This window comes from Anomalospiza imberbis, chromosome 14 (assembly GCF_031753505.1).
Source record: "Anomalospiza imberbis isolate Cuckoo-Finch-1a 21T00152 chromosome 14, ASM3175350v1, whole genome shotgun sequence".
Classification (NCBI taxonomy): domain Eukaryota; kingdom Metazoa; phylum Chordata; class Aves; order Passeriformes; family Viduidae; genus Anomalospiza; species Anomalospiza imberbis.
In genome coordinates, this window is record NC_089694.1 from 956,428 (window position 1) to 975,262 (window position 18,835).

The following is an 18,835-nucleotide window of genomic DNA, read 5'->3' on the forward strand; positions in this document are numbered from 1 at the left end:
GCGGGGTGCGGGTGCCGGGACTCCCCGGGACCCCCGGACGGGGCTGCCGCGGCCCCGGGGATCCCCCGGCACCGAGAGCGGCCTCCGGGCAGCCCCGCGGCCTCAGGGATGCCGCTTCGGGCACCGGCGCCGAGGCACAGCCCCTGGTGAGCCTGACACCGCCTGGGGCTCGGCAGGATGGAAGCCACGGACGTCCCCGCGCTGGCCACAGAGCGGAGGTTCGCCCAGCGGCTCAGGTGAGGGGCCGTGGGAACGGGGGAGAACGGGGGGGAACGGGGGGGAACGGGGGCTGTGCTGCTCCGGCAGGACGGTGCCAGGCCCCGCCGGGCAGCAGAGGCTCTGCGGGGCTGGGGAGGGCCTGAGCGCCTCGCCCTGCAGGGAACGTCTGGAAGAGGAGCGGCTCCTGGACGCGCGGTTCCGGCTGCAGCGGCTGCCGGCGGGCCGCGTGGCCCTGCCCGTGCTGGACGAGAAGCTCTCCCAGCTCTGCCTGCCCCCGGAGATGCCCTGCGAGCTGGTCCGGATCCAGGTTGGGACAGCCGCCTCGCCCCGAGCCCTGCGGGCGGCGCTGGGCGCTGAGCCGCCGTGCCACGTCCCCGCTGCAGGAGCCCGTCCCCTCCAGGGCCGCCCGCCGCCGCACGCCGGCCCGGAGGCTGCGGGACGAGCTGCGGCGGCTGCTGGCTGCGGGCTGGTCGGCGGAGCTGGAGCGGGACGTGCCGCACGCCTGGCAGAGGCACGGCGACCTGGTGCTGCTGAGCGAGGACAGCTTCAGGGCTGAGCCCTGGGAGAGGCTGGGTACGCGGTGGGACTCGGGTAAAGCGGTGGGACTCGGGTAAAGAGATGGGACACGGGTAAAGGGATGGGACTCGGGTAAAGCGATGGGACACGGGTAAAGTGATGGGACTCGGGTAAAGCGGTGGGACTCGGGTAAAGAGGTGGGACACGGGTAAAGGGATGGGACACGGGTAAAGGGATGGACACGGGTAAAGCGGTGGGACTCGGGTAAAGAGATGGGACTCGGGTAAAGGGATGGGACTCGGGTAAAGTGATGGGACTCGGGTAAAGCGATGGGACTCGGGTAAAGGAATGGGACACGGGTAAAGCGGTGGGACTCGGGTAAAGAGGTGGGACACGGGTAAAGGGATGGACACGGGTAAAGCGGTGGGACTCGGGTAAAGCGGTGGGACTCGGGTAAAGCGGTGGGACTCGGGTAAAGGGATGGGACTCGGGTAAAGGGATGGGACACGGGTAAAGCGATGGGACTCGGGTAAAGGAATGGGACACGGGTAAAGCGGTGGGACTCGGGTAAAGAGGTGGGACACGGGTAAAGGGATGGACACGGGTAAAGCGGTGGGACTCGGGTAAAGCGGTGGGACACGGGTAAAGCGGTGGGACTCGGGTAAAGCGAATGGACACGGGTAAAGGGATGGACACGGGTAAAGCGGTGGGACTCGGGTAAAGAGGTGGGACACGGGTAAAGGGATGGACACGGGTAAAGCGGTGGGACTCGGGTAAAGCGGTGGGACACGGGTAAAGCGGTGGGACTCGGGTAAAGCGAATGGACACGGGTAAAGGGATGGACACGGGTAAAGTGGTGGGACTCGGGTAAAGCGGTGGGACACGGGTAAAGGGATGGGACACGGGTAAAGGAATGGGACACGGGTAAAGCGATGGGACTCGGGTAAAGCGATGGGACTCGGGTAAAGCGGTGGGACACAGGTAAAGAGGTGGGACACGGGTAAAGCAATGGGACACGGGTAAAGCAATGGGACACGGGTAAGTGGTGGGCACGGGTATGTGGTGGACACAGGTAAGCGGTGGGAGATGGGTAAGCAGTGGGACACGGGTACATGGTGGACACGGGGACGTGGTGGGAGATGGGTAAGCAGTGGGACACGGGTATGTGGTGGACACGGGTAAGCGGTGGGAGATGGGTTAGCAGTGGGACACGGGTACGTGGTGGGACACGGGTAAGCGATGGGAGATGGGTAAGCAGTGGGACACGGGTACGTGGTGGACGCGGGGACGTGGTGGGAGATGGGTAAGCCGTGGGACACGGGTACGTGGTGGACACGGGGACGTGGTGGGACACAGGTAAGGGCGAGCCCGGCCGGGCCCGCGCTGCCCGCATCTCCCGGCATGCTGTGTTGCAGGCTCAGAGCTCTGGCAGACGGTCGCCTCGGCTCTGGGGGCCCGGCGGGTGGCCCGGCGAGGACGGGTGATGCCGGATGGGATGCGGACCCCCAGCGTCACCCTGCTGCTGGGCCAGCACGGCTGGGTGGAGCACGTGGACAACGGGATCAGGTGGGCAGGAACTGCAGGGTGCGGCTGGCTGGGGAAGGGGCTGCCCTCACCATCTGGGCGGGGTCTTCCAGGTACACCTTCGATGTGACCAAGTGCATGTTCTCCCCGGGCAACATCACGGAGAAGCTGCGTGTGGCCTCACTGCCCTGCTCCGGGGAGGTCCTGGTGGATCTCTATGCAGGTAACAGGGACGGAGGAGGGGCAGGACAGGTGCTGATGGCATCCAGGTAGACAGGAAATTTCATTTCCAGCTTGGAATGAAAAATGCTCAGGCTCAGAGCTCCTGTCTTGTCTGTGAGCCCTTCAGCTCTCCTGGCACTGCTGTCCTGCCTGTGTCCCTGCAGCCTCTGGACACTTAGGATGTCCTGTTCTCAGGCTCTGTGCCTAGTGCTAGTTTGGGGAATCACTTGGATCCAGGGGAAAGATTTGCCACTGTTTGTGCTTAAGGAAGTTAGTGTGTCCAATTTGTGCCACACTGAAAGGACATGCCACCCACAAAACTGCTGTGGATTAATCTAAAGAAATGGTAATCTGGGCACTTCTGCAGAGCTGGGCAGGTCTCAACCTGGTGGCCAAAGACTGAAGGTAAAATAAGCTCCTGTAAACATTTTTCAAGGCAGAATTTGCTTTTGCAGAAGAGGGAGGGATAAATTTCCATTTTTCCGGTGTTTGGGCTTTTTCCAACCCAGAGCAAAGCAGACTTGGAGAGGCAGGGTGGCAATGTGCATCCTACCCTGCCCTCGGGGAGGAGCGTGGATCTCTGGAGGTCCCTGCCCCCAGCCGCTGCCACCTCCTGCCTGCAGGCATCGGCTATTTCACGCTGCCGTTCCTGGTGCACGCGGGAGCCGCCTTTGTCCACGCCTGTGAGTGGAACAGCCACGCCGTGGAGGCCCTGCACAGGAGCCTGGTGCTGAACGGGGTGCGGGATCGCTGCCACATCCACAGCGGGGACAGCCGGCAGGTGAGCGCTGCCGCCGGGCCGCGGGACCCCTCCCGCGGGCATCCCCTCACCTCCGCTCTCCTCCCAGCTGCAGCTGCGGGATGTGGCGGACAGGGTGAACCTGGGGCTGATTCCCAGCTCGGAGGAAGGCTGGCCGGTGGCCTGCCGCGTCCTGAAGAAGGACACGGGTGGGGTTCTCCACATCCACCACAACGTAGAGGCTCGCCCGGCACCGGCCCCGCCGCACGCCGCGGCGCTGCTGGCTGAGCGGGGCTCTGCAGAGGCAGCCAGCTCCCCGGGAGAGGCACGGCGCCCGACAGAGCACGGTGGGGAGGACACGCTGGGGGCCAGGCTCAGACCCGAGTGGCAGAGGTGGGCTGAAGCCACGGCCACACGGATCCAGGGGCTGCTGGCAGAGCTGCACGGGCGGCCGTGGCGCAGCAGCATCCTGCACATCGAGGCAGTGAAGTCCTATGCACCTCACGTGCATCACCTCGTGCTGGACCTCGAGTGCCGGCCCGTGCTGCCTGTTTAGCGGGGCATGGGCACCGCTGGGGCTCCAGCTCTCTTGGAAGGGTGGTATCAAGCACTAGGGGCAGGGAGATGCTACCAGCAGTGTCCTGCTGCCAGCCTGGATGTGCCTTATGTCCCCTAGTTCCCAGGTGGCAGCACTGCCCTGCAGTGCCTCCCCTGCCCAGGGCACACCGGGTTGTGCTCCCCACAGCAGATCCCTTCAGGATCTGACAAAGATTGGGCAGGATGGGGCAAGCTGGGGCGCAGAGTGCCAGTGTTCTGCCCTGGCTCTGCCAGTCACTGCCCAGGTCTTGGACATGTGGTAGCAGCTTGAGCCCCATTTTCACACAGGAGAGAGCCACAGTGCTGAGAAGCCTTGGGCTCCTGGTGGGTTCATTTCAACTGGTCAGGCACAAGCTTTGTGCTTGTATTTACTAGCATACTTTTTAATGTATTGGAAGCAAGTGTGTTCATCCCATTTCCTTCCTATCTTTTTTTTTCCAGAAATAAAGGTATTTCTCATCACCTCTTGTTGGTGTCCAGTTAAAATGTGAACACTGGTGCAAGCGTGGGGGTCTGGCCTGGGCACTTTGGGTCCTAGGGTGGTGTGTGGAGGGGCTCAGGGAGCAAAGCCTCTGTGGTATTGTCTGCCTGCAAAGCCAAAGCCCTCTGCACATTTATTGTGTACTCCCGATGGAGCAAACCCCTGCCCCACGAGGAAGCTCCTGCTGGCCCTTTGATGTCTCCGTGGTTTTTTCCACTGTCAATGTCCCATCACTTCCCACAGGGCTGGGAGCCTCTGGCTTTCCCGTCCCTGGGGTGCGGCCGAAAGTGTGGGCAGAGCCGCGTCCTCTCGTTTGCCTCGGGGCTGCACCCGGGTGCCATCCCCCGCTGTCCTGCGTGTCGAGAAACCGCCTCCCCGCGGGTAGAGCTCCACGCCTCGGCCAGCCGCGTGTGCTCGGGCTCCCCGGTGCCTGTGCTGCGGGGGGCAGGGACGGTCCCCTGCCGGGACGGTATCTCTGCCACGAAGGACAAGGGCAGCGGCTGGAGCCTTGCGGCGGGAGGACACCACGGCCGCGCCCCGGGCTCCTCCCTGGGGATGCCGGGGGGTCCCCCCCCGTTCGGGTGTCGGTGCGCCCTGTGCTCTTCGGGAGAGGGCTCCCACCCAGTCAGGGCCGTGGGGCACCGCGGAAAGCGGCCCGCGCGGCTGGAGCCGCAGCTCTGCCGGGGGCGACCGGGCGGGGGAAAGGGCTGGAGGCAGCGGGCACCGCCTCCCGCACGGGCCGCCCCGTCCGTGCTGCAGGTGCGGCCGGCGCGGCTCCTTTAAGGCACCGGCGCCGCCCTCCGCTGCCGGCTCCCCGCTCCCGCTGCCGGGAGGCGCCGGCCGGAGCCGCTGCAGGTACCGGGAGGATCGTGAGAGCGGGTGGCACTCCGCTGGCGGGGGTACCGAGGGTTCCTCCGCGGACGGGGGAGGACGGGGATCCCTCGGCTGGTGGGGAGTCGGGGGGAGCCAGGGGTCCCTCTGTGTTCCGGGGGTCCAGCCGCGGTGTCCCGGGCGGGGGCAGTTCCCAGCCCCGGTGGCCGCGCTGGGAACGCGGTGCTCCCGGCCCCGGACCCTCTTTTCCCGACAGAGAGGAGCCTGGGGTCCGCCCCGCCGCCCCCTCCTCCCTGAGGGACGCCGGAGCGCGGCTGCGGGGACGGGAAGGTCCCTCCCGCCGGTTCCGCCGAGCCGGGCGGGAGCCCGGAGCGGCTGCAGCCCCCGAGCAAGCGCTCCGGCTCCGTCCAGGCTGGAGCGGCCGCGGCCGCCCGGGTCCTGGTGCCGCCGCCTGCGAGCCGGATCCGGCCCCTGCCACCCTGGTGCGTGTCCGCTCCCGGCGGCTCCTCGGGCTCGGGCAGCTCCGAGCTCGGGTGCGTTCGTGGGAGGGGCGGCCCGGGGCGGCTCCTTCCTGCCGGGGCTGCCCGCGGTGCTGGGCGTCAGCCCGGTCCCACGGAGCCGGCTGAGGTCACCGGGGCGGCGGGGCTGGCAGGCGGCCCGAGCCCAGCACGGGGCAGGGCGGTGGAGACGGCGGGCGGGCCGGTGTCCTGGGTGCCGCCATCCCGTCCAGCCCCGAGAGCGGGCACGGGGCACCCGCGCTCAGCAGCTGGCATGTCCCTAGCTGGCGTCCGGTGAGGGCCAGCCATCCCGGGTGGAGCGATGTCGGAGGCTGTGGACCTGTCCTTCCTGTCGGACGTGGAGAGAGATCTGATCCTGCAGGTCCTGCAGCGCGACGAGGAGCTCCGCAAGGCGGAGGAGAGGAGGATCAGGTGCGAACGCGGCTGGAGCTGGGCAAGGGCTGCTTCCCCGCTTTGCTCTGGAGGCGGGCGGAGGAGCGAGAGTGTGGGTGACGGGTGTCGCCGGGGTCCCGGAGCGCCTCTGGCAGCTCCTGGTGTCGGCTCTGAGCAGGCGCCTGAAGAATGAGCTGCTGGAGATCCGGCGCAAGGGAGCCAAGCGGGGCAGCCAGCGCTACAGCGAGCGGACCTGCGCCCGCTGCCAGCAGAGCCTGGGCCGCGTCAGCCCCAAGGCCAACACTTGCCGAGGCTGCAACCACTTGGTGTGTCGGGACTGCCGTTCCTACAGCCCCAGCGGCTCCTGGCGCTGCAAAGTCTGCACCAAGGAGGCGTGAGTAGCCAGGACAAATGGCGGGCACATCCTGTACATGCCTCCTGTCCCCTTCCTCCTCTCATTTGCCTCAACTTGATGCCCCATAGCCAGCCTTTCCTAGCCTGGCTGGTCCTCCCCAGTGCAGGGCAGCTTGCTCTGCTGTCACTCCTGGTGAGGGTTCCTGTGTTTAGGTGATGGAGAAATGGGTCATACCCCACTCTTGTGTCTCCTTCATGTCCTGCTCCTTCACCCCCTGAACTGACTGCAGCATCCCCCTGTGCCCCTTGCACAGCCTGTGTTCCAAGCATCTCAGGTTTCCTCCCTTTTAGCCTCCCCTGTCCTAGAAAACTTGCCTTGCTCCCATGTTTGCTGAGGATGTAGCTGAGCCTGTCAACTGCCCGGCGAATGGTCCCTGCCCAGTCACCTGCTGATTTTGCCCATTGTGCCTGTGTTCTTGGGTTGTGGCAGCACTGAGGGTGGATTGGGGCACAGCTGACAGCCCCCACTGCCCCTGACTGCCCCCACCACCCGTGCCCTGCAGTGAGCTGAAGAAGGCAACGGGTGACTGGTTCTATGACCAGAGGGTGAACCGCTTTGCCAACCACCTGGGCAGCGACATGGTGCGGCTGTCCCTGCGGCACAGGCCGACAGGTAGGGGTGCCACAGCAAAGCCTTCTCCCACAGCCCAGCCACCTGGGATGCTCCAGCTTTCCCCAGTGCATCTCTGCCCAGTGTGGAGCTGGATGGGAGCAGCTCCTGCTCCAGGCAATGAGCTTGAGCAGTGTTCCTCCCGATGCCTCTCTTCCAGCCAACAAAAGAGAGACTGTGGGACAAACTCTCCTCCAGAAAGCCCAGCTCAGTGAGCCTAAAAGCTCCTCTGCAGTCCGGCAGCCGAGCCCCCCTGCACCCCGAGAGGGGTCCAGGTAAGAATCCCTGCTGTCCCCCATGCTCCAGGCTCCAGCTCTCATCTGCTGCAGGTTTGAGAGGAATCTGCTGCCCCACGCGGATCATCGGTGGTGCAGAAGCTCTCTCAGACCGACCTCCTCGCCAAACAGGACATACCTGTGGTTTTGCTTGTCTGCAGTTTGCTTCCAGATGCCTCAGACCCTCGGGATGGCAAAAGCGACACAGAGTCCATGGAAAATATGAGCCTGGACAGCTACAGACCTAGTCCTGCTGATTTGGGGGGCAGGTGAGAGGATCCCAGGGTGGGTTGTCCTTGGCAAGACTGGCTGGCAGAGGATGGGCCCTTGATCTGAAGTGTGTTTTTCTCAGTCTAGTGAGGGGAAGTTGGCTCCTCTGGCTGGACTGAAGCCTGTGCCTGCACAGGAAGGTCCTGTGCTCCCAGGCTGCTACAGGCAGCTCGAGTGGCACTTCCTGGCCAGCACTTGCTCTGCCAGCTGTGCTTGTGGCCTGGGACAGACCTTTCTGTGTCTACCACAGGAGGAACTCCCTGGAGAAAGCCATCCCTGGAAAACAGGTTGTTGGGCCAGCAGGACCTGCTTCCTCCAGCCTGACCCTCCCTCTCCGCTCCAAGAACGCGTTCTCTGACGGACGGGTGCGTGACGCTGCTCCAGCAGGCTCAGCCCTGTCCTGGGGCATGGGGCTGGGCACCCCACAGGGCTCCTAGCCCTGCCCTGCTCTCAAGGGACTCTTCCTCCCCAGGATGGCACCGCGGGGACCTGCAGCAGCACCTTGGTGGATGAGCATGAAATGATATTCAAGAAGAACCCTCGGCGGGTGGTGAGGCCTGCGGGTGAGAGATGCGCGGGTGCTGACACAGCCGGGGTGGGCAGCTCCTCCTCCCTGGGCTGGGAAGGGCTTTCAGTGCAGATGGGAGAGGCTGGGGCAGCCTCTTGGGTGAGGGAGCAGCAGCGCTCTGCTAGTCCTGCTCCGTGCCGCTGTTCACCACCTCTCGTGCAGACTACACCAAGTCCGTGATCGACCTGCGCCCCGAGGACCTTGTGGGGGAAGGTGGCTCTTTGGGGGACAGAAGCAAGTCAGTCCCCGGCCTCAACACGGAGCTGGTGAGACCCTCAGAGTGCCACGGAGATGGCTGCCAGCTGGAGGAGCCGGGTGGCTGGCTGGCTGTGCCTGACCGCCCCCCACACCGGCGGCTTGTCTCTGTCCTTGCAGGAGGAGGAGGAGGAGGACATCGATAACCTGGTGGAGATCCACCGGCAGCGGGTGGCCCGGGGCAGCATGCGCAGCGGCACCTCCTCGGTGAGCTCCCGTGGCGTGGCTGTGCTCTGCTCCGCTGCAGGGAGAAGTGGGGGAGAAAGGCAGTGCCAAAGGGCTGGCTGCGAGCGAGGCAGGGCAGGCAGCTCCTGGAGGGAAGGGGTAGGGGCTTTGTGTGTGGGGGCTTCTTCCCCTAGAAGGGAATCAAAATGCAGAGACCCAGCTCTCTTCCAGGCAGCTGTGTGTGGGAGGGAGGCACTTGTGGCCATCCCCAGCCACGGGGAGGTGAGAGGGGCTGTGCACAAAAGGCACAGGGAGTAACCTTGCTGAGGATGAGGAGGAACTGTCAGGTGTTCCTGTGCCAGCTCAGCCCTGCCTTGTCTTCCAGAGCACCCTGGGGAGCATGGTCAGCATTTACAGTGAGGCCGGCGACTTCGGCAGTGTGGCTGTCACCGGGGGCATCTCCTTCTCCCTGAGCTACGAGCAGAAGACACAGACCTTGTTCATCCACGTGAAGGAGTGTCGCCAGCTGGCCTATGGGGACGAGGGCAGGAAGCGCTCCAACCCGTGAGAGCCAGGGGGGCGATGGCTGCTGCCACCACTGGTGGTGCCCAGCTGGGTTGTGGGTGCCCACCAGAGATGGGAGCTGTAAGTGGGAGGGTCCTGGTGAGGCAGAAGGTCTGGGGTTGCCCTGGGGAGCTCGGAGGATTAATTGTGGGGGGACCTTGTTGAAGTGCTGCCTGTTCTCCCTTCAGGTACGTGAAGACCTACCTCCTGCCCGACAAATCCCGGCAAGGCAAACGCAAGACGACCATCAAACGTAATACCATCAACCCCCTGTACAACGAGCTGCTGAAGGTGAGTGGGGCTGGGCTGGCCTGCAGGTACCTAGGGGCTGCTGCTGGAACAAGCCAGGGGAGGGCTGAGCTCCTAACCCTGCAGCAAGGTCTCTGCAGAGGACCCATGTCCAGAGACTGCGCCCTGAAGCTGCAAAATCCCTGCACTCCCAGCTCTGCTCTGGCTGTGCTGCCAGGCCCCAGTGCCACGGTGGGGTGGAGGCACAGCTGCAGATGTGACTGTGTCACAGGACACGTCCCTGGTTCCTGTGGCATTCCCCAGAGCAGAGGCATCCTGCTTACCCTGGATATTTCTTTCCAAGGTGAAGGCTTCCTGGCCCCTGGAGGCATGTTACAGTGGCAGGAGGGAGGGCAGCACGCCACAGGGGCAGAGATAAGTCCCGGGTCCCAGGGCAGAACAACTTGGCACTGCCCTTTACCATCCCTGCTGGCTGAGTGTGTCCCTGAGTCTGGCAGTGCACCTCTGAGGCCAGGCACTCTTGCACAGGAGGAAGTGGGAGCTGCGGTTTGGTTTTCAGGCTCGCACAGCCAGGTTTGCTGAGGCCTTGTGCTCTGGTGGTCTGGCAGAGCTCTGCTGGTGGTAGGATGGCCAGATGCCATGAGTCCTGTCTCCAGGGGCCGCCTGCTGGGGCAGCACAGGCTCCTTCACCTCTGCCCTGGCACTCTGAGGTTTTGGCAGGCATGGAAGGCAAGAGGAACAGGCTCCTGTGCGCATCCAGTGCTTCTCAGACCTGTCTCCTCTCGTGCCCGTGAGCTGTAGCTGATGGAATTTGCCAGGCCTGCCCCTGTTCTTTGCTGCCTGCTCACCAGTGCTTTTCTCTGCCCCCAGTATGAGATTAACAAGTCCCTCCTGCTCGCGAGGACGCTGCAGTTCTCGGTGTGGCACCACGATCGCTTCGGCCGCAACACGTTCCTGGGGGAGGTGGAGGTCCCTCTGGCTGCCTGGAACTTCGAGAGCCACCTGGAGGAGTTCCTACCCCTGCATGGCAAGGTGTGCCCCTGCTGCCCACAGCCTCCCTTGCCTGGTCCTGTTGGGGGTATAGCCCTCAGTGGGCAGAGGGCTGTGGAGACCTCAGCTGAGCACTGCCAAAAGGCTTGTGCCAAATCAAATATTTGGAGGTATGAATACCCCAGGTGTAGACAGCAGTGCTGTTGTAGTAAAAAAGGGCAGATCTTCTGCCTTGAGCTTAGCTTCCCTCTCCTTGTCAGGTGATTGGGCCAAAGTAAGTTCCCAAAGGAGCTGGGCTGCACTGGTCATGCTGGGGAGAGTTTGCAGGCACGTGTGCCAGCTCAGCCACATCTAGGAGAAGCCAAGTCCTTTGTCCCAGCCTGGAGGTGCTGCACACCAGGCTGTCACTGTGTGTGCCATGGCTTCTCTGCAGTGGTTGGTAATTCTCACCTCTTTGCAGATTGGGGCAGATGCTGCTGCTCTCCACCAGTACAAGGGGGAGCTGGTGGTCTCCATGAAGTACATCCCATCTGCCAAGCATCCTGGGGCTGGGAACGGCAGGAAAGGTAAGTGCTGGAGCTCCAGGATCACTGTAGCCCTGCAGGGCCTGCTCATGGCCATGCAGGCTGCCTCTGGATGGGGTTCTTGAGTGGTGTCGCTGCAGCCTTCTCCTCTGCAGTGCCTGCAAAGCTGCTCTGGGTCAGGGCAGACCTGGCTGTCCTCAGGCTGCCCAAACCACCTTAGTACTTCCCTGGGGCTGGACCAGGCTTGATCTCTGTCCCTGCATGAAGCAATGAAGCAATTTTGTCTGCCTTTGCCCTCAGCAGGCAGGGCCAATACAGGAGAAGGCAAGAGGAGATGCCAGTCCAGGCTCTGCACCTACCTCTGGGATGAAGGGTGCTCAGCAGGAACTTTCCAGAAGTTTGCACTGGTAGAAATTAAATTTGATTAATTTCTACCGTGTTGGGTTTTTCCTAGGCAAAACAGGGGAAGGTGGTGAGCTCCAGGTCTGGATCAAAGAAGCCAAGAACCTCACAGCAGCCAAGTCTGGAGGGACCTCAGACAGCTTTGTCAAGGGGTGAGTGAGGGTCCTGGGGCAGGGGGCGAGGAGGGCACTGTCCTCCCTGGCTGTAGTCCCAAAGCTGCTGGGGGACCTGGAGGAGGGCCCCTTGCAGGGTGTCATGGTCCTTCTTCCTGAGCTGTGCCAGGAAAGGCAGGAAGGGGGGCTCCAGGCCAGGTCCTGGGGTGCTGAGGTGCCCCAGCCCCCAGAGCAGGAGGCAGTTGCCCATGTGCTGCTCACCCAAGGGGCTGCTTCCCCCAGCTACCTCCTACCACACAAAAACAAAGCCTCCAAGAGGAAGACGCCTGTGGTGAAGAAGACCCTGAACCCTCATTACAACCACACCTTTGTCTACAACGGCATCAAGCCCGAGGAGCTGCAGCACATCTGCCTGGAGCTGACGGTCTGGGACCGGGAGCCGCTGTCCAGCAACGACTTCCTCGGGGGTGTCCGCCTGGGGGTGGGCAATGGTGAGAGCCTGCGGGCCCCTCACGCTCTGGGCAGCAGCAGCCTCGCTGGGGCTGCTGCGCTGCGGGCGCCAGGCTGCCCCAGCAGAGACTTCTCCCATCCCTTTCCCAGGCATGAGCAACGGGCAGGCTGTGGACTGGATGGACTCCACGGGCGAGGAGCTGAACCTGTGGCAGAAGATGTGCCAGTACCCGGGCTCCTGGGCGGAGGGGACGCTCCAGCTCCGCTCCACCATGGCCAAGCTGAGGCCGTAGGCTGTGGCACCAGGACTGGCACTGCTGTCGGGAGCCATGCTTACTGCACAGCCTGGCAAAGCTGCCCAGTACGCGTTGGTTTCTTTTTTTCTTATACTTTAATAAACATGACCTTCTCTAAACAGGCTTGGGCAGAAAGTCTTCTTGGCCTAGCTTAGTTTAAAGGGTTTTCCTCTTGTCATAAGCCTTGTACCAGATTTCAGGCTGAACTGCAGTCCTCCTGGACCCTCCCTTCTTCTCCCCCAGGCAAAATGCTTTGAAATGTCATTGTGTTTTTATTTCTTCCCATTCTTTTTCCTACCACCCCGTTCCAGAGCCTGGTCTGTCCTTGTCCTCTCCACCCTGTTCCCCAGCCCAGCCCCAGCTGCAGCACTGGATGGATGGAACTGTGTGGGGTCAGCCTGGGGCGGTTGGGGATTGTGGTCTCCAGGAAACATTTGTTTCCCAGGCCTCTCGGGGACACATGTGCCAGCACTGACTTTTTATACAAATCTATTTATTTCAAGTGAATATTCTACTGCCAAAGCAGTTCCCAGAAAGGGTTCCCCGTGGGTGGTGGGAGAGGGAGTGACTGGCAGGGGAGATGGCAAGCCCTTTAGGGTGGACTGCACGCTGGCTGGCTGCTATGGGCTCTGCTGAGCGTGGGGCCAATTTGCTTTTGATCAGGGCTTTCAGAGTGGGAGGCTTCGGGTCCAGGTTGTGCACAGGGTGAGCCGTGGGGAGGCTGAAGCTGCTGTGCTAGAGATTGTCGCACTGCTGGCCGGCCTGCCCTCCCTGCCCTGCCCCTCTCCTCTGGCTCCCCGGCTCCCCCCTGCCCTGGGTTTTGAGCAGGGACACTCCAATGTCTCCCACCAGGGTCCTGGTTGGGCTGAACCATCCCCCAGCTGGAAACAGCTCCCGGCTCTGGGCAGCGGGACACTGCTGGGACACAGTCCCCGGGACACAGTCCCTGCTCACCTCTGTGTGCCAGAACAGCCAGAGAGGGGCTCCCCTTCCCCGGAGCTCCTTGGCACCCTGCTCCTCCTCTACAGTGGGCGACTAGAAAAGCAGAAAGGAAGGTGTCCATCCCCGGAGGGCAGGGGCGGGGGTCACTCGCAGGGGTCCCCGCTCTGTGCCCGCCGCGCCGCCTCGCGCTCGCTCAGCAGGTAGGTGTCGATGAAGACGAAGAGCTCGTCGGGGCTGACCGGGGAGATGTAGCGCTCGCGGTCGGTGCCCGCCTTGTCCAGCAGCACCGCGTTGAAGTGCGAACGTGTGAGGTGCAGGAAGCGCCTGCAGGTGCAAGGGGGATCGCTGCTCAGGGCTTGCACTGAGGGCTGAGCCTGCACGCCTCTTGCAACCACGCTCAGGTCCTCCTGGAGGGGGGGCTCCCACCTCTTCCTCGGGGCTGTGAGCTCTGGGAAGCTCTGGTGACACTGCATTCAGACTTGCAGGGGGTCCCCCCGCTGCACGAGCCCCTCTGGTGCAGCAGAAAGGGGCTGTTTGTGAGCCCAGCTGCAACCTCATGCTTTGCCACTGCTAGAGGCACTCCCATTCCCTGTCCCCTTGAATAGCCACCAGGCTCTGCAGGACAGCCCCACCTGCCCTACCTGAGCTCCTCGATGATGCCAAGGGACAGCCGGTGCTCCCGGATGCGTCCCACCTCGTGTGGGGGCTGCCCCACCAGCTCCACGGTGGTGACGTGGCGCAGGTCCAGCCCGCAGGCAGCTTGCTGTGGAGGAGGGGACAGTGAGGGGGTGCTGGCTGCAGAGGTGGGGAGGGGGGCGGCAGGAAGCTCTGCTCACCTGCAGCATGGAGATCTGCATCTTGTAGTAGCGGTTAGAGGGGTCGGGGGCCGAGATGACCAAGAGGCGGCGTTTCTCGTGGAACTGATCCAGCAGGCTGGCGGCCGAGTTCACATCCGTGTTGATCTGCATGGCTGGGGCATGACACAAGTGTGTGGGGAGGTGCCATCGTGCTCCCATCATCCCTTTGACCCATCGGGCAGCGTCCTCCAAAGCTCTGCGCATCGCCGTGGGCAAGTCCTGCCCTGCCCGCACCACTTACGTGCACAAAGGGGCTGCGAGCCCGTCCACTGCTGGGTGGACTGGCAGACCCGCAGGGAGGTGCCCTGGCGCTCGAAGCCCCCGTCGCACAGGTACTCGCAGGTGGCACCGTAGTTGTTGCCGTCGGAGGTGCAGGAGATGTACCCGTTCTGCGGAGGCTTCAGGACAGGGCAGCGCCTCACTGCAGAGAGAGAAGCGGGGGGTGGAGGCTGGGGGTGGTGGGTGCCCAGCAGCGGGCGTGGAGGCTGGGGGTGATGGGTGCCCAGCAGCGGGCGTGGAGGCTGGGGGTGGTGGGTGCCCAGCAGCGGAGGTGGAGGCTGGGGGTGGTGGGTGCCCAGCAGCGGAGGTGGAGGCTGGGGGTGATGGGTGCCCAGCAGCGGAGGTGGAGGTTGGGGGTGGTGGGTGCCCAGCAGCGGAGGTGGAGGCTGGGGTGGTGGGTGCCCAGCAGCGGAGGTGGAGGCTGGGGGTGATGGGTGCCCAGCAGCGGGGGTGGAGGCTGGGGGTGGTGGGTGTCCAGCAGCGGGGGTGGAGGCTGGGGGTGATGGGTGCCCAGCAGCGGGGGTGGAGGCTGGGGTGGTGGGTGCCCAGCAGCGGGGGTGGAGGCTGGGGGTGATGGGTGCCCAGCAGCGGGGGTGGAGGCTGGGAGTGATGGGTGCCCAGCAGCGGGGGTGGAGGCTGGAGCTGGGGGAGCAGCGAGCAGCCCCACGGGAGCGCTCTCACCGTGGACGCGGATGCTGAACTTGCAGCTGGCGCGGTTGTAAGCCTGGTCGTGGGCGGTGTAGCGGATCACATGCTCTCCTTCAGGGAATTCGGAGCCGGGCTCCGGGCCCCGCAGCATCACCCTGACCCAACAGATGGGTTTCTCCATCAGCAGCCCAGGCAGAGGCACCCGGCACGGCCTCCAGCCCTGGCTGGCAGTGCCCACAGCGTCTCTGCCCTCACCTCTTGATGACACCGTCAGCAGAGTCCCTCACGCGGGGAGGGTCCCAGTAGATGGTGGCAGTCAGCTTGCCTGGCTCTGCTATGCGCTCCCGGGAGTCTGGACAGCGGATTTTGGGAGGCTCCAGATCTGCCCAGAGGAAGGAGAGGGATTCATGGAACCTGTGGATGCCTTGGCTGAGCTATGAGAGCGGTGTTGAACCGCCCCAGGCACCTCGGAGCCACCCGGACCTGCTGTAAAGCCAGCGCTGAGTGCCCCGGCCCAGCTGGTGCCTGTGCTTCAGGGCTAATGGCACTGCGGGGAGCAGCAGGGACAGGGGTCCCAAGGGAGGGAGGTGCGGGGAAACGTCCGGGCTGGGTGTGGGGTGACACCTGCAGACACGCCAGGCACGGGTGATGATCCCCTGCATGCCCCCAGCAGCGTGGGGTGAGAATTTACCTACACAGATTGGCTCGCTCCCGCTCCAGCGCCCATCCTCCATGCAGATGCGGCTGCGGTCGCCCTCCAGCTGGTAGCCGGGCAGGCAGGTGTAGTCACAGCGGGAATCCATCTGCACGCCTGCTGAGCACACGTAGGAGCCTCGCAGCACCGCCGGCAGCACGTGGCACCGGATTTCTGGGATGGAGACAGCAAAGAGGGGAGGGAAGCGGCTGCCGGCCGCGTGGGTGGGCAGAGCACCCGGGAGTGGCCACTGTGGGTGCCTGTGGGATGCTGGCAAGGCGAGGGCCGGGACACTCACGTCGGCAGTACGCCATCCCCGACCAGTGGCGGTTGGGCAGGCACTGGACAGCACTGGGACCCACCAGGCGGTACCCGCGGGTGCAGCTCAGCTCGCAGCGTGTCCCCAGGCTGCTGCGGTAGGAGCTGCCTCGGGGTGAGTAGCAAGTGGCCTCTCCGCGGTGGATGTTGAGCGTGGCGCACCACTGGGGCACTGCGGGAGAGCAGGGAGGTGATGGAGGAATCTGCCATGCCTCGGTTTCCCCACGAGGACACAAAGGATGGGTTGGGTGCTGTTACCTCGACGGTAATCCAGGGCAGGCTCAGGGGGGGGTTCTTCTGCGTACACCTCGTTGGTGTGACTCTCCAGGTAGTAGCCAGACCCTGGGAGGAAGGAAGAGACGAGCAGGCTGCAGGGTAGCTCATGGCTGCAAAACGTCCCGCAGCTGCCAACGAGCAATCCCAGCCCTGGGCAGACCCTGTCCTTGGGGCTGCTGTCAAGGGTTAAACTGGGCAGACCGCGAGCCCAGTCCCCGGTGCCATGGAGTGCGCTGGCACCAGCCGCAGACTAAACAGCGGCAGCGGCAGCCCTGCTTGTGGCAGGAAACGGGCGCTGGCGCCGAGTGGGCTGGCACCGACCCCCAGCTTCGTGCTGCCGGAAAGTCCTTCCACGCACTCCCATGGCACCGTCACTGCCACGGGGCATCCCCAGGGAAGGAAGAAAGCTGCCCTTTCCTGCCCTTTCCTGCCCGTCCCCTCACCAAGGAAGGGATGACAAGCACGCTGCCCGGCCGGGGGCTGGTGGGCGTGCAGCCCCTTGCCCGTGCTCCAGGGAAGGATGGAGCTGCTGGAGGGGCTCGGCCGGAGATGCTGGCCCCTCGCCACCCGTGCTGCGCAGCGGGGCCCCGCGGATGGGGTGAGGACAGCCCTGCGCCATCCTTGCGGGCCGCCCTGTGACCGCACCGTGCCTTCATGGGCAAGGTACTCGCCGGTGAGGAGGGGGCCGTGCAGGGGGAGAGGCTGACGTCCTTCCCCGCGGCCCCTCGGCGCCTCGGCCGGCCGCGGCATTCCCCAGCACTGAGCTCACGTTTCCGCCGCGTTTCCGCTGGCCCCCGCCAGCGCTGCCCCCTCCCCGCCGCCCGGCCGGCCCACCGCCTCCCCTCCGGCGTGGCGGGGATGCTGGGCCTGGGGGGCACCCCAGGAAAGGCGGCAGCCCCGCCGCGCCTGCACCCCATGTCCCCTTGTCTCTGCTCCGCGTTCTGGGAAGGGGATATCCGCCGGAGCCAATCCCAACAGAAGCCCCGCCGTCACGGGGAGGAAACTCCATTACGAATCTTTCCAAAATGAGCTTTACTATGGAGCACTGCTCCCCACAAGTCGCCCGCCCGTTTTCACAGTGCGTTTATCCAGCTGCCCTTTCACGCTGCCATGGATCCTCGGGGAGCAGAGGAGCAGGGGCGGCACCATGGGGGCGGCGGTGGGGATGCGTCCGTGACCTGGGGAACGAAGCTGTTTCCCGGGGGGGCTGCCAAGACTCCCGCCGGGGCCCTGGGGACAGAGTGCACCGTGTCCCCGCAGGCAGATGTGCCATTTAACGGTAGTGTTTCCTCCTAGTGCAAGCGCTGCCTTTTCCTTCTCACCTGGGGCCAGCACAGCTCGGGCCGCGCTGGGCAGGAACATCCCCAGGCCTGCTGGCAGCATGGCCAGGGACGGGATGGAAGCAGGGAAGGGGGAAATCACCCCAAACAAGGCCTGTGACCTGGTCGTCCAGCCATGGGGCGGTCGGGACTGTGTGCTCCGTCCAGTCCAGCAAACATCTGCGGCCGATGGCCCCGTGGGAGCGGGGAGTCAGCGGGAAGCGGCGCTCCCGCAGGCGGGGGTGTGAAGGAAGACAGGCTGGTTTTCTGCTCCTCCCTGGATGCCTGCCAGCATCCCCTCCGTTCCTCCCTGTACCCACAGCTCACCCGCACAGGCACCCCACTCCTCAGACACTGATGCTCTCCCGGCATCGCTGCTCCCGGGCATCCTCCATCCCTTCCCACCACGAGCCCTCCACGGGAGCAGAACTGCTCAGGCTGCCACCCCAGGAGCCCGCTGTGCCCGCACACGCCGGCACTCACCTTCGTGCCACGTGGATGACACCAGCCTGGCAAGGACAAGCAGCAGGACGGGGGCTGCCTCCTGCGCCATCCTGGGGAGCCGGGGGGCTGCGCCGGGCCGCCCACCTGCCGTGCTGGGTCCGGGAGCAGCCGCCAGCCCTGGCGAGGATGGACAGGAGCTGGAGGCAGGATGACGGCCCCCTCTGTCGCCTTGTCACTGCACAGATGTCTGTCCCTCCTGCCTGGCCGTTCTGCTTGTGCTGAGCAAACTTACTTTCCCCCTTGGCTGCCCATCCCAAACATTCAAAAGCCGTGAGTCAGGCCCAAAATGATGAGATTGTAAAAAGTAATAAATCCCAGGATCGCCCGTTTTCCAACGCGCCTCCTGCTTCTCCGGGGCTTTAAAAGGTTGTAAGAGGTTTTCTTCTGCAAGCAGAAGAGCCAGGAGCCTGTTTGGACACAGGAGAGAGCCAAACCGAGCCTGTGCCAGCCCTGACGGGCTCCGGGAACGGGGGGCCTGCGAGGACGAACACAAAACTGCAGGAGTCGGGTCCCCTTCCCCACCTCTTGCCAGGAGGGAGGGAGGGAGAGACCCCGCTGCAGACGGAAGGCTCCGAAACCGCTGCCGAGGCAAGCGCTTCCAGCTGGGGTCTGTTCCCTGCTGCAGCCCGGCCCCCGCAGGCAGAGGCAGCGCAGCTCGGGGCAGGGTCGGGCGGAGGCAGGGCAGGAGCTGGGCCCGCCTGGGACGGGCTCCGCCGGGGCCGGGGGAACAGCGGCGAGGCTGGCACGGCCAGGTAGGAGCGCTCGCCGGGGGTGTGCGCTGGGGGGACGTGCTGCTGTCTCAATGGGCTAATTATGTGGCGGCCAGGCTAATTA

At 64.4% G+C, this 18,835-nt stretch overlaps 3 protein-coding genes across 3 annotated transcripts; 2 read left to right on the top strand and 1 right to left on the bottom strand.

Annotated features, from left to right (window-relative positions):
- The first annotated feature begins 32 nt into the window (after nt 1-32).
- TRMT12 (tRNA methyltransferase 12 homolog) lies at nt 33-4,246 on the top strand. The gene is made up of 7 exons (XM_068204530.1): nt 33-236; nt 379-526; nt 603-792; nt 2,151-2,301; nt 2,373-2,482; nt 3,105-3,262; nt 3,330-4,246. Exons 1-7 carry the CDS (start codon nt 178-180, stop codon nt 3,774-3,776), a joined length of 1,263 nt encoding a protein of 420 aa, XP_068060631.1. The 5' UTR covers nt 33-177; the 3' UTR covers nt 3,777-4,246.
- A 1,634-nt stretch (nt 4,247-5,880) lies between these two features.
- On the top strand, nt 5,881-12,283 carry SYTL4 (synaptotagmin like 4). Its single transcript, XM_068204540.1, has 16 exons — nt 5,881-6,058; nt 6,198-6,413; nt 6,937-7,046; nt 7,204-7,318; nt 7,480-7,587; nt 7,839-7,953; nt 8,061-8,151; nt 8,319-8,422; nt 8,532-8,618; nt 8,962-9,140; nt 9,329-9,431; nt 10,260-10,421; nt 10,840-10,945; nt 11,358-11,457; nt 11,701-11,909; nt 12,019-12,283. Exons 1-16 carry the CDS (start codon nt 5,949-5,951, stop codon nt 12,159-12,161), a joined length of 2,058 nt encoding a protein of 685 aa, XP_068060641.1. The 5' UTR covers nt 5,881-5,948; the 3' UTR covers nt 12,162-12,283.
- A 145-nt stretch (nt 12,284-12,428) lies between these two features.
- Nucleotides 12,429-18,085, bottom strand: SRPX2 (sushi repeat containing protein X-linked 2). Its single transcript, XM_068204542.1, has 10 exons — nt 17,981-18,085; nt 16,161-16,244; nt 15,883-16,074; nt 15,582-15,758; nt 15,146-15,272; nt 14,924-15,045; nt 14,205-14,384; nt 13,943-14,076; nt 13,748-13,869; nt 12,429-13,430 (listed from the first exon to the last, which is right to left on the bottom strand). The coding sequence occupies exons 1-10, from the start codon at nt 18,048-18,050 to the stop codon at nt 13,250-13,252; spliced, it is 1,389 nt and encodes a 462-aa protein (XP_068060643.1). The 5' UTR covers nt 18,051-18,085; the 3' UTR covers nt 12,429-13,249.
- Between the last annotated feature and the right edge of the window lie 750 nt (nt 18,086-18,835).

Excerpts from the sequence above, each read along its gene's own strand:
- TRMT12 (XM_068204530.1), top strand. The coding sequence starts at position 178 with ATGGAAGCCACGGACGTCCCCGCGCTGGCCACAGAGCGGAGGTTCGCC. Across the intron at positions 527-602 it reads GCGAGCTGGTCCGGATCCAG|GAGCCCGTCCCCTCCAGGGC; the intron begins GTTGGGACAGCC and ends TCCCCGCTGCAG. Across the intron at positions 2,302-2,372 it reads CACGTGGACAACGGGATCAG|GTACACCTTCGATGTGACCA; the intron begins GTGGGCAGGAAC and ends GGGGTCTTCCAG.
- SYTL4 (XM_068204540.1), top strand. The coding sequence starts at position 5,949 with ATGTCGGAGGCTGTGGACCTGTCCTTCCTGTCGGACGTGGAGAGAGAT. Across the intron at positions 6,414-6,936 it reads AAAGTCTGCACCAAGGAGGC|TGAGCTGAAGAAGGCAACGG; the intron begins GTGAGTAGCCAG and ends CGTGCCCTGCAG. Across the intron at positions 7,047-7,203 it reads CCTGCGGCACAGGCCGACAG|CCAACAAAAGAGAGACTGTG; the intron begins GTAGGGGTGCCA and ends CCTCTCTTCCAG.
- SRPX2 (XM_068204542.1), bottom strand. The coding sequence starts at position 18,050 with ATGGCGCAGGAGGCAGCCCCCGTCCTGCTGCTTGTCCTTGCCAGGCTG. Across the intron at positions 15,273-15,581 it reads GAGCGAGCCAATCTGTGTAG|ATCTGGAGCCTCCCAAAATC; the intron begins GTAAATTCTCAC and ends TCCTCTGGGCAG. Across the intron at positions 14,077-14,204 it reads CTCGCAGCCCCTTTGTGCAC|CCATGCAGATCAACACGGAT; the intron begins GTAAGTGGTGCG and ends GTCATGCCCCAG.